The 26,964-nt window shown below is 47.6% G+C and overlaps 1 protein-coding gene across 2 annotated transcripts in view; it reads left to right on the plus strand.

Moving 5' to 3' along the window:
• The window catches only part of prkdc (protein kinase, DNA-activated, catalytic subunit), a 364,122-nt gene that overhangs the window by 159,492 nt on the left and 177,666 nt on the right, over positions 1–26,964 (plus strand). For both annotated transcript variants that reach the window (XM_070892539.1, XM_070892550.1), the window contains exons 41-46: positions 4,022–4,229; positions 4,485–4,663; positions 7,713–7,881; positions 16,858–16,923; positions 17,351–17,423; positions 26,628–26,776. In XM_070892539.1, coding sequence (XP_070748640.1) covers positions 4,022–4,229; positions 4,485–4,663; positions 7,713–7,881; positions 16,858–16,923; positions 17,351–17,423; positions 26,628–26,776 — 844 coding nt within the window. The remainder of the gene's footprint in view (positions 1–4,021; positions 4,230–4,484; positions 4,664–7,712; positions 7,882–16,857; positions 16,924–17,350; positions 17,424–26,627; positions 26,777–26,964) is intronic.

The following is a 26,964-nucleotide window of genomic DNA, read 5'->3' on the forward strand; positions in this document are numbered from 1 at the left end:
ACTTGCTTTGGAGGCAATTCAGAGAAGGTTCACTAGGTTGATTACGGGAATGAGGGGGGTTGATTTATGAGGGAAGGTTGAGTAGGTTGGGCCTCTACTCATTGGAATTCAGAAGAATGAGAGGTGATCTTATCGAAACGTATAAGATTATGAGGGGGCTTGACAAGGTGGATGCAGAGAGGATGTTTCCACTGATGGGGGAGACTAGAACTAGAGGGCATGATCTTAGAATAAGGGGCCGCCCATTTAAAACAGAGATGAGGAGAAATTTCTTCTGAGGGTTGTAAATCTGTGGAATTCGCTGCCTCAGACAGCTGTGGAAGCTGGGACATTGAATAAATTTAAGACAGAAATAGACAGTTTCTTAAAAGTTATAGGGAGCGGGCGGGGAAGTGAAGCTGAGTGCATGATTAGATCAGCCATGATTGTATTGAATGATGGAGCAGGCTCGCGGGGCTGTATGGCCTTCTCCTGTTCCTATTTCTTATGTTCTGACATTAAGAAGGCTGGTCATGCATAAAGTGTGCCATGACATATTGTTTTTAGGTCCAGTCCCTATACAGAATCATCTCTGGGCCCGACAACAACAACTTGTATTTATAGCACCTTTAACGTCGTGAAACATCCCTCGGCGCTTCACAGGAGTATAATGAGATAAAAAATTTGACACCGAGCCGTTTAAGGAAAAATTAGGGCAGGTGACCAAAAGCTTGGTCAAAGAGATAGGTTTTAAGGAGCGTCTTGATGGAGGATAGAGAGGTGGAGAGGTTTAGGCAGGGAATTCCAGAGCTGAGGGCTGAGGCAACAGAAAGCACGGTCACCAATGGTTGAGCGATTTATAATCAGGGATGATCGAGGGCAGAATTAGAGGAGCGCAGACATCTCGGGGTTGTGAGGCTGAAGGAGATTACAGATATAGGGAGGGATGAGGCTATGGAGGGATTTGAAAACAAGAATGAGAATTTTGAAATTGAGGAGTTGCTTAACCGGAACCCAGTGTAGGTCGGCGAGCACAGGGGTGATGGGTGAGCGGGACTTGGTGCGAGTTAGGACACGGGCAGCCGAGTTTTGGATCACTTCTAGTTTACGTAGGGTAGAATGTGAGAGGCCAGCCAGGAGTCAGTTGGAATAGTCAAATCTAGAGGTAACAAAGGCATGAGTGAAGGCTTCAGGACTTCAGATAAGTAAACATTGGTGCAGAGACATGACTGTGATTCAAGGTAACTCCTGATGAAACCCCTGGGTTCTGCCCCATACTTCGAGCTAAGATACCAGTAATATTTGGAATCCTAGGTGTGAACTTTTATTACTTTACGGTAACACACTGAGCTATAAACATAGAATCAGTGGGGCCCGAAATTCAGTACCGCTGGGAAGCTGGTGCTCCCTCCATCCTTTTTGCTGGCCAGTTTGCATCCGGCCGTTGCAGGCCCAGAGGTGCTCCAGGGCGTGCTAGAAGGACAGCTGTCGGTCCCAGACAACAATCACAGCAGCCTTCCTGGACCCATGATGCAGCCACAGGAATGACAGTTAGGCATAGTGTTAGGGTAGTCACGCGTAACAGGTGAGATGCACATGGGTAAAAAATGATTACAGTATTATTATATTCTTTATGTTGTGTTTTTGCAGTGATTTGGATAATTGGATAAATCTTTATTTTTGGCGCATATATCTGGTCAGGTGTTTCATTTGGGAGTGGGCAATTCTGCGTTAAGGCACTCATTGCGACGGCCATTTAAAGTGGTAGTTGAAGGGTCATGTGTGGATGGGATTATCTGAATATGGGACACTGCTGCACCTCCCTTCCAGAGTTGCAATGGAGATGACACCTCCTAGCTCTGGGACGACGGGGATCCTCCTCCTTCTCCTCCTCCTCCTCCTCAGGTGGTGCTGCTGGCTCGACCTCCAGCGGCTGTCCCCTCATGATGGCCAGGTTGTGCAGCATGCAGCAGACCATGACGATTATGGAGATCTGTTGAGGAGAGTATTGCAAGGTGCCACCAGAGCAGTCGAGGCACCAGAACCTCTGCTTGAGGATGCCTATGCACTGCTCGATGATGCACCCGGTGGCACAATGAGCGTCATTGTAGGCATGTCTGGCACTGTCCTGGGGCTCTGCAGTGGAGTGAGCAGCCAAGTTGTCAGGGGATATCCCTTGTCCCCAAGCAGCCAACCGCAATCCTGATTCGGGCCGGTGAAAACGGCGGGCACATTGGTTTGGCACAGAATGAACTAATCATGGCTGCTGCCTGTACCTCGCATCAACTGCCAGGATCCGACGCTGGTGGTCACACACGAGCTGCAAGTTCAGCGAGTGGGGAAGCCTTAGTGGTTCACAAAGATCTCAAGGTGATGATGTGGCGCCCTCAGCCCAACGTGTGTGCAGACAATGGCACCCTGCATCCTTGGGAAGCCTTCCATTTGGGCAAATCTGGCCTGCCACTCCACCTGTTTGTCCCTTGTCATCGGAAAGGAGATGTACTGGACCCTTCTCCTGTACAGTACATCTGTGACCTGCCGGATGCACCGATGTGCCGAGAATTGGGAGACGTTGCCAATGTCTGCAGTGGTAGACTGCAAAGACCCCGTCGCGTTAAAATTCAAGGTGATGGTGACCTTGCTCTCCACGGTGAGGACGGTCCTGAGACGTGTTTGAGGCTACAGATCTTCTTGCAGGCCAGTGCAGAGCTCCCGTCCAAAATCGAAGCCTTCGCAGGCATTGCTCATCAGTGAGCTGGAGGAAGGAGAACTGAGGTCTGTAGACCCTTTGAGGGTATGGCCTCCTTCCCCCACATCTACATTGGCCACCTCCCCTGGCAGCTGCCTGATGGCCATCGCCCTGGTCCTCCTCATTCTCGGGCTCCTCTTGGGGCTCTTGCTGGAAAGGCTCCTCTCCCAGTATTTGGAGGGGTGGGGGGGGCAATGGGGTCAGCATCCCTCACCCTCCTCCTGATGCCATCTCCCTCCTGGCCACCCTCTAGCTGCAGGTCTGCGCACATCTCTGTTGTGCGGCCATGGCTGCTGCCTCCCTTGCCTGCTGCCTCACTGCACGGTGCTGATGGCGACGCCTTCTCCTGCGTGCCACCCTGCGTCTGACCAGGTTTACCAGGTGTCGCGCTCCCAACACTCCTCCCATCCTCAGGGTGAACCCTGCCAAGCAGGTCTCTGCAGCCCACAATGAGGTCTACAGGCCTCCACTAAAAAGTCAGACCTAAAAGTTTACAAAAGTCAGTGAAAACCTGAACAGCAGAGCCAAAACAATTAATAAAGCTATTTACCTACCAAACAGCCCAGATCGCGGCAAATTCAAGCGGTGTCGTGTTAGTGCACCGACTGGAAAACCTCGTGGGGCACTGACTGAAGAAGTCCTCGGTTTTTGTTGCTGAAAATTGTGGGCGTGGCCGTTTTCCAGTGGCCCGCCCGCTGATGACCTCACTGCACCACTAACTCCTTTAGTGCGGCTTCACCCTTCCGGCGGAAGTGTGCACCACTCAAATCCCCCCCGAGCTGAATATGGCTCGGGGAGGGAAAAACATCCGACCGCAGCGGCTGATCGATTTTTTTCGATCGACCGCCCAAACCCCACGGTAGCCGTTCCTTCTGGGGTGGTGAATTTCGGCCCCAGTGTCTCTACATCATACATTGTGCCTTGGCCAAGAGATCAGACAGGTATCATCCTTCCAGGCCTCGATCAAAACTTGCTTTGTAACTACAACAACAACTTGCATCTTCTGTACAACCCAGGGTAGTTTCCACTTCTGGCTTTCCTTCGATCTTTGTCCCTAGCCTCCACTCAGTGACTCACTAATTGCAGAGTTGGGATTCTGAACTCACCATGTGGGGACGATTCAAAATATTAGTAAAACTGGTTGTCGATTTTCTGGTAGTTTTGAGATTGCCTTATGGTGTGACATTTTACTGAACAATTTGGATATTTTTAATTGTTGTGTGGTTTAATAAAGAACATATGTAGAGTTATATTATGCACTGAAAAATTAGATATTTTGTTCATCTGCTTTAGGGGTACGTGTGAAAAGCAAGTGGCCCTGCTGGAAGCTGCATATGAGATGTTCGAAAATGAAGAAATGTTTCCTTGTACTACTAGGCAGTTTATTATGGACCGTTCTCTTCTCACCCTTATTGCCCACTGCAGTGTCGATGCTTTAAGGGAGTTTTTCTGCAAAATTGTAAAGAATGCCATGCAAATTCTACAATCTAGATTCCTAAAGGTAATCAGTGAATAGTTTATATTTGTATTACAGTTTTTATTTAATTGTAGTATGAACTTATCAAGTGTAGTTTAATTTTTCTGTATACTGTGATTATTTCTGCCTTTGGTGTAGTCATTTGCTAAACTGCATCATTATTTTCTCTATTAACTTCAAACATAAGGGCCCCTATCTTTTTTTTTTAAACAGACACAATAGAATTGTAGTTTTTCAAATTATTTTGGATAAATCTTTAAAAATGTTTGTTTATTGCAGACAAGTGAGTCCTCCTTTGACAATCAGTTAACAAAGAAAATTGGCTGTTACAAGCTGTTTGAAGTCATGTACGCACGTCTGCCAAAGAATGATGTCTACTCAGATGAGTCAAAGATAATCCAGGCTTTCCATTGCTCGGGTAACATAGAGGGCAACAAACTTTCAAAGATTTTACTGAAGTAAGGCTTTGTGATCCCTAAAGCAGAAAATAAGGAGGCGAAATTGGGCTCCATTGCGCCTCCCGTTAGCACCCCGGCGGGGGGGGGGGGGGGGGGGGAACGCTAACCGGGGGGGCAAATGAGTTTGAGACTGGGGGCAGCACTGTTAATGACTGCCGCCATATTGGGCAGGAGTTTAACAGCGGCGCCCCGATCTCATACGACCAGAGATCATGACGTCATCACTGTGCGTAGCGCTGCTGAGGCGTCCTCCCCAGGAAGGAATTGGAGTGCTTAGTGCTCCGCTTCCTTCTGGGGCCGGTAACCCGAATTTCTCGAGAGGGGCGAGACTTCTGCGCCTATGCTAAGTCTCGCGCCTCCCCAAACGGGGCGATACCAAATTTCTTCGTCTATGTGTACAAAAGCTCTTAAATTTTCCTTTGTCCATCTGCACAGTTTGAAGATGTTGTAGTTACTTATACATAGAAGTATATGTATTGATCTTCCTCCTTTATTCATTATCCACATTCAAACCCAATAGCTTCTTGTTTCATGGAATCACTGAATGTTACATCACAGAAATAGCCTATTTGGTCCATCAAATCTGTGCTGCTGTTTTATGTCCACATGAGCCACTTAGTCTAATCACAGTCTGCTCCCTCCCCATGCAACTCTTTTTCGAGCTAATTCTATTTTAATCGAAATCTGCTTTAACTATTGTTTTTGACAGAAAATTCTTCATTCTCATCAATGTCCGTGTAAAGAAAGGTCACCCTTAGTTGCCTTAGCATTATTGAAAAAGCCCCAATTTCTCACCCCTCATCCCTGATAATATCCTGATGAATTTACACTGCAATTTTTTAATTGCTTTATTCCTTCTCAAGAGGCATCATTGCCCGCTCTGTGAAATACAAGTTTGTCTTTTACTTTGTTTATTTATTTTTTATTTTGTCTCCCCTCATTCTTCGGGCTGCAGGCACATTTTGCTTGATGATTGCAATAACCACCACTCGTAGAATAAACTCACTGTTGTTCTTTAGCTGGCCAAGAGTCAACTGGTTCATTCTACATGTGCTATGATCATTTTCTATGCCGTTAAAGTTTTACCTTTGTTTTGTGCAAGGTAGCTGCATGAAGTAATTTGCACACTTTCACAAATTAGTGTATTGATGTAATAGCTCAAGATAACTCAAACTTTGGAGGCAAAATTGCCCTTTTTTTGCGTCCCATTAGTGCCCCGGCCGCAAAATTGACTTTTGCCCCCTGCAGCAGTGCCGGGTGACAACACCAACAGCTGCAGGAGATGCGTGTCAGGCGGGCAGCTGCTACCAGGGTGAAAATTAAAGGAGAGGTGGCTGATGGCAAATGAAAATAAAACGAACCTTGTGGTTGCCGCTCCAGATGCGGCTTCTTCACGGGGTCTCCTACAAAGATTTTACTGGGAGGTGCTAACGGGGTGCATTTGCCTTTTCGCCCAGGGGCAGTTGGTGGTTGCTCCTGGTGCAAAATTGCCCCCGAGATGAATTGGGGATGAATTGAAGTTCGAACTGCGCCCTGCGATTTGCGCCCCGAGCCGGCGCGCACCCGGCGATGATGTCCCGTGGGGGAAATAGCCCCGCGGGTGCAAGGCTGGCACGGGCCGATGTCCATGCCCATTTTGCGGGCCGCTGATATCTGCCCGGGGCGCTCCTTAAAGGGGAGGCCGAGTGCATCCCGGGCCGCCATTTTTCTTTGTCGACTGACTCTTCCGTCGGCCTACCAATGGAGGCCCTTGTCTCGACCAGGCCGCCATCATGCTGCCTGGCACTCCTCTTTGGGTGCCGGGCCTCTGTCCCAGTCGAGGTTGTCCTTTGTGGCCCAATGGTGGCCACCAAAGGGCCTGCAGAGTTCTCAGCAGTCTTCCCCTTTAACTGAAGGGGAAGGGCATTGTGGCGCGTCAGTGCCAAGCGGAGAATCCGTGTAAGCGCAGACCTCTTCAGCGCGGCATTGACGCCTCGGAGTGTCCCTGAAATGGCACGGAGCGCCTGAGACACTGCTCCGCCTCATTTGAGGTGCGCAAAGGGCAATTCCAAGCCTGGGCCCAGAAGGTTACCGCCCCCGAACCAGGTGTGGGGCAATTTCGGCCTCTTTGACTTTAGTAGAAATAAATAGAGAAATCCAAGGGTGTTGGAAATCTGAAATCAAAAGCAAAAATTTCTGGAAGAACACGATTCAGGACAGATTAATGCTTGTTGATTTTTATCCAGGTTTTTTTTTTAATAGATCTAGTTCACATTGTCAGAACTGAAACCTGCCTATGTGAAGGAATAGTTTTAATGCAAAAAACTCTGGGTGTGTATGTGTTACAGATGTCCAGTAGGTAGCTGGTTTATTATTATCTTGTGGGGTTAACCTAGTCTCTAAATGTAGTTTGGGTTTGAGCTCATATTCTAGGCTGACATTTCAGTCCAGTACAGAAGGAGTTCTATATTGTCAGAGAGGTGCTATAATTTTGAATGAGCCATTAAAATTCAGTCGTGTGCCTATTCAGGTACATATTAAAGAATCCATAGCACAATTTGAAGAAGAGCAAGGAGTTTTCCCAGTGCCCAAGATAGCATTCCTCCCTCAAACATCATTTCTTATGGATCGGGCGGGAATGTGGAGTTCTGGGTAGAAAATTGACCATGAATGTATTGAATGGGGGAGCAGACTCAAGTGACCTTATGGCCTACTTCTGTTCCTATTTCTTATGTTCTTAAATAATACCACCAAAAAAAGCTGAATAGCTGACCATTCATATCAATGCTGACTGTGAATGGCTGCTGCATTTGCCTAAGTAACTACAGTTGTTGCGCTTGCATTAGAAAAGCAACATACTGTGTGGAACACGGAGACATTTCAGTGTGATAAAGCACTCTGTAATATTTATAGTGAAATGCATGTGAAATTAATCAGTCTGTCATGAAACTTGCACAAAAAACAATTCTGGTTTTAAATTGTATAACATTGACTAATTTTCAGGAAACACTTGTGTACTTCACGTACAAACAACAGAAATGTGTTTGTCTTTTCTTTCTGTCCTGTGAAGGTCCTGCCATGATGCAGTTACTGAAAACATGGCTGGTGAAACTCAGCTCCTGGAGAAGAGGAGACAATACCATTGTGCTGCTTATAACTGTACTATTGCAGTCCTCTGTTGTATTTTCACAGAGGCTAAATTTTACCAAGGCTTCCTTTTCAGTGAAAAACCAGAGAAGGTAGGATGGCATTCCTAAATTTAAAGTCAAGTTCTTCATGAAATGAAGGCAGTTTCTAATTGTGTTTCCCTGTCTGGTGCTAATATTAGTATCAGTTGCATTAATAGTGCAATATGAGACTGGAAGGTATCATCCTTGGAAATGGTTGATGCAATACTTTTGATTACATTAGCAGTACTTTGTGCCTTTTTAATGCATGCTATTGGTCCCTATGGTATGGTGTGGAAAGATGTACTTTTTTTTCTGTGATTTCCCACGTAGCAATTTGAAGGCCCAGGACATGATTGGCAGATATTTGGTAGAATCTTAGAATTGAAATAATAATAACTTTTATTTATATAGCGCCTTTAACAAAGTAAAATGTCCCAAGGTGCTTAACAGCAGTGTAACAAGATAAAACAGATAAATTTGACACCGAGCCACAAAAGAAGAAATTAAGGCAGATGACCAAAGGCTTGGTTAAAGAGGTAGGTTTTCAGGAGCATCTTAAAGGAGGAAAGAGAGGTCAAGTGGCAGAGAGGTTTAGGGAGGGAGTTCCAGAGCTTAAGGCCCAAACAGCTGAAGGCACGGCCACTGATGGTTGAGCAGTTATAATGTGGGATGTTCAAGAGGGCAGAATTTGAGGAGCACAGACATCTTGTGGGGTTGTAAGGCTGAAAAAGATTATACTGCAAGTAGGAGGATATTTGGTCCACCATGCCTGTGATAGCTCTCTGAAAGAGCTATCTACTTAGTCCCATTTCCCTGCTCTTTATCCATATCCTTCTTAAAATATATATATATTAATTTACTTCCCCATTAAAAGCTATTATGGATTCTACTTCCATCATTGTTTCTGTTGAGGAATTTCATATCCTAACAATCCTCTGCATAAAAAAACTTCCAACCGCTCCTTTTATTCTTACTGTGTTCCATAATTTATTCCTTCAAGTTAGCGATACACCATAGAATCATAGAATGATACAGCACAGAAGGCTGTATTCAACCCATCTTGCCTGTGCTGGCTCTTTGAAAGAGCTGTCCAATTAGTCCCACTCTCCTTGCTCTTTCCTGAAAGCCCTGGCAATTTTTTTATTTTTCAAATACTTATCCAATTTCCTTTTGAATGTTATTATTGAATCTGCTTCCACCACCCTTTCAGACAGTGTATTCCAGATCCACCATAACTTGCTGCGTAAAAATGTTTTTCTTCATATCATCTCTGGTTCTTTTGCCAATTTCCTTAAATCTGTCCCCTCTGGTTACTGTCCCTTCTGCCACTGGAAACAGTTTCTCCTTATTTACTCTCTCATGATTTTGAACACCTCTATCAAATCTCCCCTAACCACCTCTGCTCGAAGGAGAACAACTCCAGTTTCTCTAGTCTCTCCACATAACTGAAGTCTTGGTATAATTCCAGTAAATCTCTTCTGCACCCTTTCTAAGACCTTGACCTCATTCCTAAAGTGTGATGCCCAAAATTTGACACACTACTCCAGCTGGGGCCGAACCAGTGTTTTATAAAGGTTTAGCACAACTTCCTTACTTTTGTACTCTATGCCTCTATTTATAAAGCCAAATATCCCATATGCCATTTAACAGCTTTCTCAATTTATCCAGCAACCTTCAAAGACTTGTGAAAGTACACCCCCAGCTCTCTGTTCCTGCATCCCCATTAAAATTGTATCATTTAGTTTATATTGCTTCTCATTCTGCCTACCAAAATTAATCACTTCTCACTTTTCTGTGTTAAATTGCATCTGCTACGTGTCTGCCCATTTCACCAGTCTGTCTATGTCCTCCGGAAGTCTGTTACTATCTTCCTACTATCACTATTACATTTCCGAGTTTCATGTAATCTGTAAACTTTGAAATTATGCCCTGTATACCCAAGTCCAGGTCATTAATATATATCAACACCAATCCCTGGGGGGACATCACTGTACATTTCACTCCAGTCTGAAAAAGAACCACTACTCTCTGCTTTCTGTCTCTTAGCCAATTTTTACCATGCAGCCAGTGCTCCCTTTAATACCATGGGCTTTAGTTTTGCTAACAAGTTTATTATGTGGCAATTTATTAAATGCCTTTTGAAAGTCCATATACGCACTATCAACCGCACTACCCTCATCTACCCTCTTTGTTACTTCATCAAAGAACTCGATCAAGTTAGTCAAACACAATTTGCCTTTAATAAATCCATGCTTGCTTTCATTTATTAACCCATATTTTTCCAAGTCTCAATTAATTTTGTCCTGGGTTAATGTCTCTCAAAGTTTATTCACTCGATGTTAGGCTGATTGGCCTGCAATTGCCGGGTTTATCCCTCGCCCCTTTTTTGAACAGAGTGTAACATTTGCAATCCTCCAGTATTCTGACCCCATTCCCATATCGAAGGAGCATTGAAAGATTGTGCCCAGAGCCTCTGCAATTTCCACGTTTAATTCCCTCAGCAGCCAAAGATACATCCCATCCTGACTGGATGACTTTTCTATTTCGAGCGCTGCTACCTTTTAAGTATCTTCTTTCACCAGGTCCTTTCTAACTGTCTGTGGCCAGTGTGGATTATTGTGTACACCTGCCTCCAATGTTTACTTGATTTCCCCATTACCCCCATTAAAGCTAACTTGAGAAAATTGGTTAAATTGGTTATTACCTCCTCCTTTACTGTAACATTGGCAGCTTTCTCTTCTTTAGTGAAGACAGATGCAAAGTGCTCATTTAGTACCTCAATCATGCCCTCTGCCTCCACAATAAGATCGCCTTTTAGGTCCTTAATCAGTGACACCCTTCTTTTGACTACCTTTTTACTAATTATATGTTTACAGAAGACTTCTGGGTTCTCTTTTATGTTACCCACTAATCTACTCTCACACACTCTCTTTGCCTCTCTTAATTCCTTTTACATTTCTCCCACGTACTTTGTGTATTCAGTTTGGTTCTCCACTTAATTATGAACCCGACATTTATCATAAGCTTCATTTTTCTTGTTTAATTTTAATCTCTATGGGACCGAAATTGTCCCTTCCCTTAAGGTCTGCCCCTCCGCCTGCTCCATGACGACATGCAGGCCGTGATCCTGACCAATGGATCCACCACAGACCCAATCCACGTCCGGATCGGGGTCAAACAGGGCTGCGTCATCGCCCCAACCCTCTTCTCGATCTTCCTCGCTGCAATGCTCCACCTCACACTCAACAAACTCCCTGCTGGAGTGGAACTAAACTACAGAACCAGTGGGAACCTGTTCAACCTTCGTCGCCTCCAGGCCAGATCCAAGACCGTCCCATCCTCTGTCGTCGAGCTACAGTACGCGGACGATGCTTGCTTCTGCTCACATTGAGGCTGGACTCCAAGTCATAGTCAACGTTTTCACCGAAAGCATGGGCCTTACACTAAACGTCCGTAAGACAAAGGTCCTCCACCAACCTGACCCCGCCACACAGCACTGCTCCCCAGTCATCAAGATCCACGGCGCGACCCTGGACAATGTGGACCACTTTCCATACCTCGGGAGCCTATTATCCGCAAGGGCAGACATCGACGATGAGGTTCAACACCGCCTCCAGTACGCCAGCGCAGCCTTCGGTCGCCTGAGGAAGAGACTGTTCGAAGATCAGACCCTCAAATCTGGCACTAAGCTTTATGGTCTACAGGGCTGTAGTGCTACCCGCCCTCCTGTATGGCTCAGAGACGTATACCATATACAGTAGACACCTCAAATCGCCGGAGAAATACCATCAACGATGTCTCCGCCAGATCCTGCAAATCCCCTGGGGATTTTGGCGTCCTCGACCAGGCCAACATCCCCAGCAGCGAAGCACTGACCACACTCGACTAGCTCCATTGGGCGTGCCACATCGTACGCATGCCTGACACAAGACTCCCAAAGCAAGTGCTCTACTTGGAACTCCTACACTGCAATCGAGCCACAGGTGGACAGAGGAAACGTTTCAAGGACAACCTCAAAGCCTCCTTGATAAAATGCAACATCCCCACCAACACCTGGGAGTCCCTGGCCAAAGACCGCTCTAAGTGGAGGAAGAGCATCCGGAAGGGTGCTGAGCACCTCGAATCTCATGTCCGAGAGCATGCAGAAAGCGAGCGCAGGCAGTGGAAGGAGCTTTCGGCAAACCAGACTCCCCACCCACCCTTTCTTTCAACGACTGACTGTCCCACCTGTGACTGAGACTGTAATTCCCGTATTGGACTGTTCAGTCACCTAGGAACTCATTTTTAGAGTGGAAGCAAGTCTTCCTCGATTTCGAGGGACTGCCTATGATGATGATACCACCAGAAATCGACGGCCACGCAGCGGAGTGGAATGGCTGCCAATTTTTCGTGGAATGGCCGCCATTTTGAAAATTGCCCTCTGGCAGTATCTTCCCCCCCCCCCCCCCCCCCCCACTGCTGCTCCATTGCTGCCACTGCTGCTCCATTGCTGCCGATCCATCCTAAGTGTGTCGTTCGAGCGCGCACCGCCGATGTGCCCCCCCCCCCCCCCCCCCCCAAACACGAAATTCCGCGCTGAAAATCTTGTTCCTGCTGCTCAGTGCCACCGACAGCTTTTTCTGACGGTGCACTGTGCTCGCAGTGCTTGTAAAATGGTGTTGTGGCTGCCATTAAAGGGGAGGGCCTGCTGCCGCAGCTGCCATCTTATTTTTTTTGTCGGTCGACTGCCGGGTCGGGCTGACAATTATGCCCTCTGGTTCGGCCGGGTCACCAACAGGCAACCTGGCATCCTGTCTTGGGTGCCAGGCCACTGGCCCGGCCGAAACCCTCCCTGGTGGCCCAGTGAACCGAACTTAAAGAATCACAGAGCTTGCCGTGGCTCTCCTCTTGAAGTGAAGGGGAGAGACAGGGTGATCTGCCAGCGTGATGACGTCATCAGCGATACGTTGATGAGTGACAGAGGCGGACACTCTGCCCGCCCCCAACTTCCGCCCCTCCACTGACTAAACTTCCGCTCCCCGCCGCACTTCCGCCCCCATTATGACCGACTTCAGGGCCACTCGGGGAAAAAAAGCCAAAGAGCGAAATTTCGCGCAAAAGGCCACCACATCTACCGCGGCGGTGAAAACAGTTGAAACATGTTGGGTATGCGCCGCGTATTCGGCGGGGGCAATTTCGGCCTCTGTATGGTTTAGTTATCCAGGGAGCACTGGCTTTGGGTACCCTTCCTTTCCCCCTGTGGGAATGTGTCTAGTCTGTGCCAAAACTATCTCCTTTTGAAGGCCTCCTATTGCTTATTTACTGCTTTACCTGTCAATCTTTGATTCAAATCCACCTGGGCCAGATCCTTTTTCAACGTTGAAATTAGTTCTCCAGTTGAATATTTTCACATTTGATTTTTCTTGTCCTTTCCAAAACTACTCTAAACCTAATATTGTGAGCACTGTTTCCCAAATGCTTTCCCACTGAAACATGCTTCACTGGCCCCACTTCATTTCCCAGAACTAGATCCAGCACTGCTTCCTTCCTCGTTGAGCTGGAAACATACTGATCGAAAAAGTTCTCTTGTACACATTTCAGGAATTGCTCCCCCTCCTTTCCCTCTACACTGTTATTTTCCCAGCCTATATTAGGACAATTGAAGTCCCCCATTATCACTACTCTAGTCCTTGCAACTTTCTGCAATTATCCTGCAAACCTGCTCCTCTTTCTCCATCCCACTATTTGGTGGCCGATAGTGTCAGCTGTGGCTCAGTGGGTAGCACTCTCGCCTCCGAGTCAGAAGTTTGTGGGTTCAAGTCCCACTTCAGGGATTTGAGCACATAAAATCTAGACTGACATTCCAGTGCAGCGCTAAGGGATTGCTGCACTGTCGGAGATGCTGTCTTTCGGATGAGACGTTAAACCGAGGCCCCGTCTGCTCTCTCAAGTGGACGTAAAAGAATCCATGGCACTATTTTGAAGAAGAGCAGGGAAGTTATTCCCGGTGTCCTGGCCAATATTTATCTCACAATCAACATACCAAAAAAACAGAATATCTGGTCATTATAATATTGCTGTTTGTGGGAGCTTGATGTGCGCAAATCACCCAGCTGCGTAATAGCTCCTCCAATGTTCCTTAATTCTAACTAAATAGATTCTGTTTTTGAACCCTCAAGTACATCATCCGAAGCAGTGGAAATTGTTTTCCCCTATTCATCTATTCAGAACCCTTTATATTTTTGAAACATTTCTATTAGTTTGTATAAAACATTATTTCGGCCACAATTCAAGTAGTGTTTGGGCCTGCGTGCCCATTTATAGAAAGGACATTAAAGCTATAGTGCGCATACAATGTAGCTTCAACAGGATGATACCAGGATGTGAAACTATAATTATGAGAAGACTTGAGATACTGGGACTATTTCTATTGCAGCAGAGAAGGCTAAGAAAAGACTTTGAAAATTATGGAGGGTCTTAATAGTAATGTTGGAGCGAAGGAAGCAGGACATCTGGGACCTGAGTGAACAGGGGAACCAACAGGTTATCCCCTCAACCAATGAGATTTAAGGATTGGGAAATAAACGACAGAAGGAGGGTGATTTAGAGTGCCCAATCAGGTACAGAATGAGAAATAAGGACTAGGGAAAAAGTATTAGATTAAGAGAGACAGAAAAAAGAGACAAAGGAAAAGTAAGAAAAAACATTTTTTAATTCAAAATTTGAAACTTTTTAAATATCTCTGAAAAATTAGAAACCTGAAAGAATGAGATGCCACACTTGTAATTGTTAATTTTCTGTGCTAGAGTGCTTGATTGGCAGTAATTAACAATTATCGCGTTAAGAGTACTTGTGCCACTAATTACTGCCCCTAAATATCTGCAGCAGGTTTAGTTCATATCTACTGTGTAAATATAGCAACTTCATGACATTCAATGCATAAGCGAGACAGTGAGATGCTGTTTTCGCAAAGCTAACAGTGGAGCGGCACAACTTGGATAGCAACTTTTGGATATTTGCATTTAACCACGCATCTGCTCCTCGTCTGATGTTGCTGTACCATTTATGCATGAATAATAGCAAACGTCATTAGCCCCACTGTTATTTTGACAGCAAATTCTGACCTGATATTTTTGCCCAGGGATGTGACTGTGAGCTGTGTTTGGATTGTGCACTGAGCATGTGCAGTAAATCTAATTTGCAAGTTTGCGTGTGTACCATTGCATTTAACTTCAGCTTCTAGCAGTATTTTTTGAAAGTTTTTAAAGAGTTGCAGGTATTTGAAAAAAAGCTAGAAGACAATACATTTATTCAGTTAAAATGTGGTTCCTTTTTTAAACAAAAGGCATTAAGCTTAAGAAATAGAGTGTCTTTTCTCATTGAAATTAAGTTAATTTTTCAAATTACCTAGCCTGGTTTATTGCATGTTATGTTGACAGAAAATGTAAACATTCTAATTGCTAAAAGCTGTAGGACACAGGCACACAGTCTGCCCATTTTATTTGTTTTCTTCAAATAAGAAAAAGGAAAGCTAATTACAGCCTGTGTCTTGTTAGTGGTTAGTGATTAGAATTATTTCATTTTTTTATAGCAGAGAGAGAGAGACAGAAAGACAAAAAGATGCACATCCAGGAACTAATCACAAAACACCAAATTCTTTGTTTGCAGAGATGCCGTGCAAAGTTATAAACCAGCAGTGCCACATATGGGTTGGACCCCCACACCAGTACTGTCGGGCCCACATCCTACCCCTCCCCGCTATACTGACTGAAACCAGGATATGGACCCCAACTGTGGCAAACCTCAGCTCTGTCTTCCAAACCCCATGCTCCCTCTCCACAGTGATGCCAGATCAAAGGCCCTCCCACATGCTGCTATTTTTTTCCTACCTCTCTGCAGTACTGTCAACTCAGGACTTGCATTCCAGTTCTGCCAAACCCCAAGACCATTGCCCAGTGCTACAAAGCCTGGAATACTGCTCTTGCTACCAAAATGCAGAACCTTCAAGGATGACTGAAACCCATTCTCCTTCTGCAGTACTATTAAGTACCAAGGGGGCGAAATTGCACCATGCCCTGATTGGGGGCGGTAATCTTCTGGTGCCGGGACCTTTATCGCCTGGCAGTCCCGTTCCCAACACAGAATTGGGCCTAACGCCCCTCAAAGGAAGTGGAGTGCTGTCTCTGGCACTCCCAGAGCGGGAGCGCAATGCTGAATCCAGCGCTGCAACGCACCTCCCCGTCAATTAAAGGGGAGGGCAACTGTGCACTCTGCATGGCCCTTTGGTGACCACTAGGGACATGTTAGACCGGGCCAGCAGCCCGGCACCCAAAATGGAATGCCTGGCGGCCCGGTCCATGCAAGGGCTGCCATTGTCAGGCCGACAAATCAAGATGGCAGTTGGGGCGCTAACGGCTTCCCCTTTAAATAAGGTCCTGGCAGTGGATGTCCGCGACATTGCTATCCGCCCGCGCCAGCCTCAGGGATGTAATTCTCAACTGGCAATTTCCCCCGCGGGGCAGGAAGGTGGCGACGCAGGGCAGTGACTACCCCCAAAGGAAGTGAAGCGTGAGAGATTGTGCTCCACTTCCTTTCAGGGCAGTTCTGCGACGGGGGTGGGATTTCCATGCCGGGTGCCAAAAGTCCCAGCCCCGGACTGCCCCCAATCGGGGCACAGGACAATTTCCCCCCCTATGTGTCTTAGTACAGCTGCCAATTGGAATCATGAAGTATTCTAGCAGGGAGATACTAAGGTCCAGTCTGTTGGTGTATAACATAAGTAACACTGAGTAATGGACTTATGTGGTGAGGCACAAGTATCAATTGAGCAGGGATATGGTTCATTATGTGAGGAGACCTTGAAATGGGGAAGACAAGAAAATGGAAAGGATTAAAACAGTAGAAATGAACTTGTATGTGCCAATAAATGCTGCTTTAGGATGTAAATCTCAACTGGCAAAACCTGTCAGCCATTCTGTTGATCTGTAAATTGTTACAGTATTCCTGACTAATCAGAAAAATGGCTTTTGCCTCATCTGGAGTTCTCAAATCATTTTTATTTTACAGAATATCTTTATCTTTGAGAATCTGATCGATGTCCAACGCACATACAATTTTCCTGTGGAGATTGAAGTAAGTAGTATTTCATTCTACAATACGTCAGTGTGCGGAGGGTAATAGATTGTATATTTTCTGTCTTTGTGTTGCATGCTTATCTAGGTGTTTGTGCATGGAGGAATAAGAAAGAAGAATTAGGAGTGAGTGTGATGAATGAGGGAAAAAACAAGAAAAATAATGCAGAAAAATGAGGATCAAGGAAACAAAAAGGATGAAAAGCAGAAACTAAAAGAAAGCTTAGGAAGACAAAGAGAGAAAAAAATGTTTGCCAATACATCATTTATAAATATTGAACTGGATTCTTGTCCAAAGATACCCCTTTATGAAAACCCAGCTTCATTGTTTCCATTCTTTATATGTACACATGCTAAGAAGGGGAAATATTTGATCATGATATGGAAGATCTGCCACTTCTTTTAAACCATTAACTGTCCTGTTACAGGTCCCAGTGGAAAAGAAAAGAAAGTATTTTGCCATTCGAAAAGAAGCAAGAGAAGCAGCAGCGGGAGATTCAGGTTTGTGTGGAATTTTATTATATCATCTGGATTTGGGGATAAATTACAAATTGGCGGATCTAAATAACGTCTTCCAATAAAGTTATAGGGCCCAAGTTTCCACATGATTCGCGCCTGATTTTTAGGAGCAACTGGTGGAGAACGGACTATTTTAGAAATCGCAATTCTCCACATTTTTTTTTTCTGCAGTTCTAGTCAGGTAGAACAGTTCTAGTTTAGAACAGAATTTTTTCTTCAAAAGGGGGCGTGTCCGGCCACTGACGCCTGATTTGAAAGTTTCCACAGTGAAAATGTACTCCAAACTAAAGTAGAATGGAGCAAGTGAAGATTTTTGTAGAACTGAAAAAGCCTGTTCTACACATTAAAAAATCAGGCGCAGGTTACAAATTAGGCGTCCAGAACAAGGTGGGGGGGGGGGAAGGGAACTCATTAAATTCGACAATAAATCCTTATTTATACTTCTACAAATATTATACAACTAAATCCAACCTGAATAAACATTTATAAACCAAGAAAAGATTAAATAAACCATCTTCCTACCTGTGTGAAAGTGCTTCAGCCAGGGAGAATTATGCAGCCGTTCGTGCCGCTGAGAGAGAGAGAGAGAGAGAGAGAGAGAGGAGGTCGGGGGGGAGGGTCAAGAGGGGAGGGGGAGCGGGTGTCGGGTCGGGGGGAGCGGGTCTCGGGTCGGGGCGGGGGGGGGGGAGCGGGTGTTGGGTCGGAGCGGGTCTCGGGTCGGGGCAGGGAGCGGGTCTTGGTCGGGGCGGGGGGGAGCGGGTCTCGGGTGTTGGGGCGGGGCGGGGGGGGGTGGTGAGCGGGTGTCGGGGCGGGGGGGGGGAGCGGGTCTCGGGTCTGGTCGGCGGCGGGGGGGGGGGGGGGGCGAGGGGAGCGGGTGTCGGGTCGGGTCTGGTCGGCGGGGGGGGGGGAGGGAGCGGGTGTCTGGTCGGCGGGGTGGGGGGGAGCGGGTGTCGGGTGTCGGGTCTGGTCGGCGGGGGGGGGGAGCGGGTGTCTGGTCGGCGGGGGAGAGCGGGTGTCGGGTCGGGTCTGGTCGGTGGGGGGGGGGAGCGGGTGTCGGGTCTTGTCGGGGGCGGGGAGCAGGAGCTGGCCGTGGGAGGAGCCTTATTCACGCAGCCCCAGTGAGGCCATTCAGCCAGGGCTCGGGCTGCGTGCTTCGGGCCCCTCCCACACAGTTCGGCGCCTGGAGCTACTGCACTTGCGTGCCGACTGTAGCGCGCATGTGCAAAGGTCCCGGCACTGTTTTCAGCGCCGGGACCTGGCTCCGCCCCCCCCCACAGCTCGTGCTGGCTGCGCCGAGGGCCAGAGGACCTGTAAGTCGGTGGAGAATACCGAGGATTTTTTTAGGCGCGAAAAACGGGCGCCCAGCTCGGAGGGGCGCCCGTTTTTTTTCTTGTGGAAACTTGGGCCCTTAATGTTTATCTTTTTTAATATGATTCCTTCACCATTGCTGCGGTCACCAGGAGACGGATGATTAAATATCCCGTTTCCGAGTCTGTACTGGTCATACTCCAAAATGTATCACTGAACATGTGCAGCAACATTTCATTATTTTTTTCTTTGCAAAGTCTGTGCTTTGACTTGTTTTTAAGAGATGCAATAAGGTGCTCTATGAATTGCAAGTGCTTTTGTCCATTCTTAATCATTTTTGCCTCTAATAAAGCTTTTATCATCTTAAGTACTACATATTATTTCCCAGCTGTATGGATGCGCAGGTGTCCCTGCTCCCAGGTGTCTGCCAGTGTCACACTAAATGTCAGTTCGAAGGTGCATTAAGGAGTCCCAGGGTGACTCGCTGTGATTGTTCTTTCTTCCTTCGTGTGAGGAAGTCAGCACCTCAGGTCAACACTTCCCTACAATGTCATAACTGAGGTGGAGAACCCTTATGAGGTCTTTTGGGTGTGAATTCTGGTCTCGGAGAACAATCACACAGCCCTTCAAATCACATTCTGCCACTCGCAGTACATCACTTTCGATGCTTCGTTCCAAATAACGAAGTGAAAACTTCCAGGACAGTAACAGCGTAGCACTGTTTAATCTGTCGCAGTTTAAACCTCTTTCTCAGCCCCCTGTGAGTTTTACAAGTCAAGTAAAATATTTATTCAAGCAGCAGTTCTTTTGTGAGTTTCCTGTCTGGTGCATGCACTTCTATCGCATTGATTTAAAAGCACTCTTACAGTGGCTATTGGTATGTTTCCAGAAAACATATCGAGGCATTGGAGAAGATGCAAAAATGATTTTACAAGGATAACACAAGAACTGAGAGGGTACAACTATCAGGAAAGACTGGCCCGGCTGGAACTTTTGTCTGGAGAAAAGAGAAGGCTAAGGGATGACTTGATAAAATTATGAAGGCTTTTGAAAGGATAGATGTAGCGATGTTTTCACATGGAGGATAAAAGTGAACCAGTGGATGTAGTATATTTGGATTTCAAAATTGGCATTCGCGAACGTGCTGCATAAAAGGTTCTAAGCAAGATAAGGGATAATGGGATTGGGGGTGGGGGGGCACGGGGGGTAATATATTAGCATGGATAGAGGATTGGTTAATGGACAGAAAACAGAGTAGAGATAAATGGATCATTTTCCGGTTGGCAGGCTATAACTAGTGGGGTGCTGCAAATAACCTCAGCTATTTACAATCTATGTTAATGACTTAGATGAAGGTACTGAGTGCAATGTATCCAAGTTTGCTGACGATACAAAGCTAGGTGGGAAAGTAAGCTGTGCGGAAGACACAAACCCCTGCAAGGGGATATAGACAGATTAGGTGAGTCAGCGATAAGGTGGCAGATGGAGAATAATGTGGGGAAATGTGAGGTATTCACTTTGGTAGGAAAAGCAGAAAATAGAATATTTTTTAAATGGTGAGAAACTATATAGTGCTGGTGTTCAGAGAGATTTATGTGTCCTCGTACAGGAAACACAGAAAGTTGGCATGTAAGTACAAGAAGCAATTGAGAAGGCAAATGGCAAGTTGGTCTTTATTGCAAAGGGGTTGGAGTTCAAGTGTAAGGAAGTCTTGCTACAGTTGTACAGGATTTTGGTGAGACCACACCTGGAGTACTGTGCACAGTTTTGAAGTCCTTATCTGAGAAAGGACATATCTGCCTTAGAGTGGTGCAATGAAAGTTCACTGGATTGATCCCTGAGATGAGAGGGTTGCTCTATGTGGAGAAATTGAGTAGATTGGGCCTATACTCTCTAGAGTTTAGAATAATGAGAGGGGATCTCATTTAAACATATAAGATTCTGAGGGGGATTGACAGGGTAGATGCTGAGGTTGTTTCTCCTGGTTGGAGAATCTAGAACAAGGATAAGGGGTAGGCCATTGAAGACTGAGATGAGGAGGAATTTCTTCACTCAGAGGGCTGAGAATCTTTGGAATTCTCTGCCCCAAAGGGCTGTGGATGCTGAATCATTGAGTATATTTAAGGCTGAGTTTGGTAAATTTTTGGACTCTCGGGGAATCAAAGATATGGGAAAGTGGAGTTGAGATCGAAGATTAGCCGTGATCTTATTGAATGATAGAGCGGGCTCGAGGGCCCTGATCACCTACTGCTCCTAATTCGTATGTTCTTAAAACTAGAGGCCATAAATATAAGATAGTCACTAATAAATCCAATAAAGAATTCAGGAGAAACTTTTTTACTCGGAGAGTGATTAGAATGTGGAGTAGTTGAGGTGGATAACGTAGATGCCTTTAAGGGGAAGATAGTTAAGCACATGAGGGAGAAAGGAATAGAAGGATATGTTCAGGTGAAATGAAGTATATAGGGCCCAAGTTTCCACACGATAAAAAACGGGCGCCCCTCCGAGCTGGGCGCCCGTTTCTCGCGCCTAAAACGGCGCCTAAAAAAAACGCGCGATTCTGGAGCGTTCTGCAGCTCCTTGTCTGCCTGCCGCGGCGCCGAGGGGGCGGAGCCTACACTCGCGCTGATTTTGTAAATGGGAGGGGGCGGGTACTATTTAAATTAGTTTTTTTTCCTGCCGGCAATGCTGCGCGTGTGCGTTGGAGCGTTCGCGCACGGGCAGTGTGAAAAAAACATTGGCACTCGGCCATTTTTGTAGTTTTTTGTAGCTGTTTAATTTTTAAACATTTTTTAATAAAAGCACATTGCCATCAGCACTTGAAGCCTTCTCACTGTCTTCCCCCCCCCCCCAGCGGGAAGAATGGGCGCCTCCTCCCCACCGCGGGGAAGAACGGGCGCCTCCTCCTCCTCCCCTCCCTTTCTCCCCCCCCCCCCCCCCCGCGGGAAGAACGGGCGCCTCAGGCTGACTGCAGCATTCTCCGTGCCTGAAGCACTTTCACACAGGTAGGAAGATGGTTTATTTAATCTTTTCTTTGCTTATAAATGTTTATTCAAGTTGGATTTATTTGTATAATATTTGTAGAAGTATAAATAAGGACTTATTGTAGAATTTAATGACTTCCCTTCTCCCCCCCCCCACCTCGTTCTGGACGCCTAATTTGTAACCTGCGCCTGATTTTTTAATGTGTAGAACAGGTTTTTTCAGTTCTACAAAAATCTTCACTTGCTCCATTCTAACTTAGTTTGGAGTACGTTTTCACTGTGGAAACTTTGAAATCAGTCGTCAGTGGCCGGACACGCCCCCTTTTGAAGAAAAAATTCTGTTCCAAAGTAGAACTGTTCTGCCTGACTAGAACTGCAGAAAAAAAAATGTGGAGAATTGCGATTTCTAAGATAGTCCGTTCTCCACCAGTTGCTCCTAAAAATCAGGCGCAAATCATGTGGAAACTTGGGCCCATTGAGTGGGAGGTGGCTCATGGGCATAAACACCAACATGGACCAGTTGGGCCAAATGACCTGTTTCTGTGCTGTAAAAACAGTGCAATTCTAAGTAAAATGTAAACAAATTCACAGAGCTTCTCAGCTTGTCACCTGACAACAAAAGTGCCACAGTTCAGTGAGGCACTTGCCATGCTCAGTCAGCACTGATTAAGTATCTACAAAGAATTGTGTTGTGCACACTGTGGCCCCGAAATTCACGGTCCCGAGAAGGACCATTACTACCCGTTTGTGAGGGCCATTCGTCAAAATCGAGTGACCGCCGCTTTGGGCTCAACTGGTCCCCCCCGACATAGATTCGGCCCGGGAGATCTTGCAGCGGTGTGGGCCACCGCCGACTCTCGTGGCGGTGTGGGACTTGCGGCAGTAGTGACGCACCGCTGCCGCCCCGCCCCCAGACCCATTTTCAGCATGAAAAAGCCAGTCCTTCAGCTGCCGGTGCCCCCGCCAGCTTTTAGGGCCGGTGCAGAGTGGCAGAGATCTCTGAGCCGGGGGACCAGAGAGAGACAAGAAGGTAAGACCCAAACCTGAGGATGTTCAGCACAGAATCAGCACTCGAGGCGACAGGGGGTGGGAGAGGGTGAGAGAGAGGGAAAGTGAAAGAGAGGGGGGGAAGGGAGCAAAAGAGAAAGAGATCGAAGTGAGGAAAGGGAATGAGAAACACAATGAGAAAATTTGATTGGGAGAGAGAGAAATAGGGAAATAGGAATAGAAAAAGAGAAAAGGGGGAAAAAACTAGAGAGAGAAATAGAGATCCCGAGATCCAAATCTCAATCCAACGGCTCAGACTGGAAATGTCGCCCAGCTCAGCATTCCGAGCGGTAACAAATGGGAATCTGTTCCATCTCCGCCGCCTCCAGGCGAGATTTAAGGTCGTCCCATCCTCTGTCATCGAACTACAGTACGCTTGCACCTACGCATGCTCGGAGTCCATACTCCAAGCCATCGTCAACACCTTCACCGAGGCCTACGAAAGCATGGGCCTTACATTATACATCCATAAGACACAGGTCCTCCACCAACCTGACCCCGCTACACAGCACTAACCCCCAGTTAACAAAATCCACGACAAGGTCTTGGACAACGTGGACCATTTTCCATACCTCGGGAGCCTACTTGTCAGCAAGGGCAGACATCGATGATGAGGTCCAACATCGCCTCCAGCATGCCAGCGCAGCCTTCAGTCGTCTGAGGAAGAGAGTGTTTGAAGACCAGGACCTCAAATCTGGCGCCAAGCTTATGGTCGACAGGGCAATAGTGATACCCGCCCTCCTATTTGGCTCAGAGAAGTGGACTATTTCCAGCAGACACCTCAAAGCACTGGAGAAGTACCACCAACGCTGCCTTCGCAAGATCCTGCAAATCCATTGGGAGGACAAGACACACCAACGTCTGTATTCTCGCTCAGACCAACAACCCTAACATCGAAGCACTGACCACGCTCAATCAGCTCCGCAGGGTGGGCCACATCATTCACATGCCTGACGAGAGACTCCCAAAGCAAGCGCTCTTCTTGGAGCCTCGACACGGCAAGCAAGCCCCAGGTGGGCAGAGGAAATGCTTCAAGGACACCCTCAAGGCCTCCATGCTAAAGTGCAACATCCCCACCGGCACCTGGGAGTCCCTGGCCCAAGACCGCACAAAATGGAAAAAGAGCATCCAGGAGGGCGCTGAGCGTCTCGAGTCTCGTCGCCAAGAACATGCAGAAACCAAGCGCAGACAGCGGAAGGAGCGTGCGTCAACCCAAGCTTCCCACCCACCCTTTCCTTCAAACACTGTCTGCCCCACCTGTGACAGAGACTAGGTCCCGCACTGGACTGTTCAGCCACCTGAGAACTCACTTTTAGAGTGGAAGCAAGTCACCCTCGACCTCGCGGGACTGCGTATGATGATCTTGCGCGTGCCTAACCTGCGACTTCGCCTCAGTGTCTCTCCTGTGGCAGTCTCTTGGGTCTGGGAAGGCTGCTGTGTTCCCTGTGTGGAAGCTGCAGATGTCCTTCTAGGATGCCCTCGAGCAGCTTTGGGCCTGGAAAGGCCGGCTGGAGACTGGTCAACACGCTCCTGGGAGGGTTCAGTTTGACTTGGCTGGGGCGAGGCTATGCGTGGAGGTACTGGCAGTGACAAGTCTGGGGCCAGGAATGTTGCGAGCCGGAGGGAGCGCATCATCCGTATCTTGGCCCAAGGAGCCTGAATAACTCACCAGGGGCGGCAAATACCACCGCCACCAATCTGAGGGAGCTCAGGTCGGTGCTGCGGCGCCACACCGGAAGCTCCCCCGTGGTCTGTGGTGGTCCCAGCCACGAAAGCAACACCGAGGTCTTGGTGGGGGGGGGCATCCAGCTGAGACTGCATGTGAGTAGCCACAGTCTGAAAGCCACCAGACATGACAGCAATTAGATGCTCCGTCGACTCTAGCAGAGCTGCGGCCATCCTCTCCAAAGCAGCACCGCTACGCTCATTCCCTCGTGCCTGTGCTGCAATGGCAGCTGCCACATCATCCGAATTTCCCGTGGGAATAATGCCCCAATTAAGACTACAAACTTTCAGGTTTGATGGGCTAATAAGGGTTGTAAATCTGTGGAATTCTCTGCCCCACTTTTTGTGGTCAAAAAGCTGAATTTGGATCGCTAATCGGGGAAAAAAGGCCTCAACGCCACCAGCTTTCTGGCTGCACTGAATCTCGGCCCATGTGTCTCTTGTGAATTAAGGGTGGGAAAAGACTCTCAACATGGCAGATTCTTTATTCATAAATTAGGGGTTGGGGTTAACAAAATAACTTAATTCAGGGTACAATTTGGTGTTCTTTTAGATTATATTAGCAAAATTATCAACAGAAACTCCAGTTGTTAATAGAGAGAGACTGGGATTGTCCAGTGTCTTCATTAACTCACAGTCCTACTAGTGAACAGAGTGGCATTGATGGTGGTCATGAAGTAATTTGGTTTTGTAGGAGGGTCGCATACCTCAAAAAACTGTACAGGTGCAGCATCCCGAATCCAGAACCCTCGGGACCGAGGCTGTTCCGGATTTTGCGTTTTGCTGGATTTTAGAACGTCTTTCTGGCGTCACGAATTTGGAAGCACCCGAGCTCAGGTTCGGGTATTTCCGGATTTCGGAACGTCAGAAAAGGGGGTGGGGGCGGGGGAGGGGGAGGGGCGGAGTTCACGTCGATGAGCTATTCGGGTTGCCTGGCGGTGCCCCGCCACCGTGGAGTTGTTTGCGTGGGGCCCTGCCACCGTGGAGTTGTTCACGTGGGGCCCCGCCACCGTGGAATTGTTCACGTGGGGCCCCGCCACCGTGGAGTTGTTCACGTGGGGCCCCGCCACCGTGGAGTTGTTCACGTGGGGCCCCGCCACTGTGGAGTTGTTCATGTGGGGCCCCGCCACCGTGGAGTTGTTCACGTGGGGCCCCGCCACCGTGGAGTTGTTCACGTGGGGCCCCGCCACCGTGGAGTTGTTCACGTGGGGCCCCGCCACCGTGGAGTTGTTCACGTGGGGCCCCGCCACCGTGGAGTTGTTCATGTGGGGCCCCGCCACCGTGGAGTTGTTCACGTGGGGCCCCGCCACCGTGGAGTTGTTCACGTGGGGCCCTGCCACCGTGGAGTTGTTCACGTGGGGCCCCGCCACCGTGGAGTTGTTCATGTGGGGCCCCGCCACCGTGGAGTTGTTCATGTGGGGCCCCGCCACCGTGGAGTTGTTCACGTGGGGCCCTGCCACCGTGGAGTTGTTCACGTGGGGCCCCGCCACCGTGGAGTTGTTTGCGTGGGGCCCTGCCACCGTGGAGTTGTTCATGTGGGGCTCCGCCACCGTGGAGTTGTTCATGTGGGGCCCTGCCACCGTGGAAGTGTTCGCGTGGGGCTCCGCCACCGTGAAGGAGTTCCTTGTCTGGCCCGAGGTAGGTGGGGTCGGGCAGCCGAGGTAAAGGGGAGGGAGGGGGGATGGGGCGAGGTCGGGCCGCGCGAAGCCTGGGCGGGTGAAGTCGTGGCGAAGTCAGGCCGGGGCGAAATCAGTTCGCCGAGGCGGGGGGAGTCCGGATATCGGAACACTTTCCGGTTTCCAGACGACCCTGCCACGGATCGGTCCGGATTTTGGAACATTCTGGATTCCAAAACTCCAGATTTTGGAGGTCGAACCTGTAATTGTTTTGTTCCCGAGTGGAGCAATACGGTGAGGTGGTAAATACTGTGCAATAAGAGGAAGAAAAATAAATTACAACATTTTAACATACAGCACTAAAATAGTGAATTGTTGCTCACACTTCAAACTGGAATCGTGCTGGTGGAAGGGTTAGAGGTTTTATTATATTGTCAAAAATGTAACCTTCACAATTCTGTGACTCGACTAACATTTGCCTGTGTTGATGACTTCTCTTGATCCAGATGAACCCCATTATTTGTCCTCCCAGTCGTACATGGTGGACAGTAGTCTCAGTGAAGAAATGAGTCAGTTTGACTTCTCGACTGGTGTCCAGAGCTTCTCGTATAGTTCACAAGATCCCACAGTACCTGTTGTTCGTACCAGAAAGACGGTAATCATTTATTTCATACTGGGGTAATTATCACCAATGTCATTGTTTTGGGCTGAACTTGTTTAAGTTCAATTTAGTCAAATTACAGCATCATAAATAGAAATGGGTTAATGAGCCTGTCATTCTTCATGATATAATTTGACCTTTAGATACAGTATGTGGGTTCATCCTCATTTCTTCTTCACTCT

Source organism: Pristiophorus japonicus, chromosome 1 (genome assembly GCF_044704955.1).
Source record: "Pristiophorus japonicus isolate sPriJap1 chromosome 1, sPriJap1.hap1, whole genome shotgun sequence".
Classification (NCBI taxonomy): Eukaryota; Metazoa; Chordata; class Chondrichthyes; family Pristiophoridae; genus Pristiophorus; species Pristiophorus japonicus.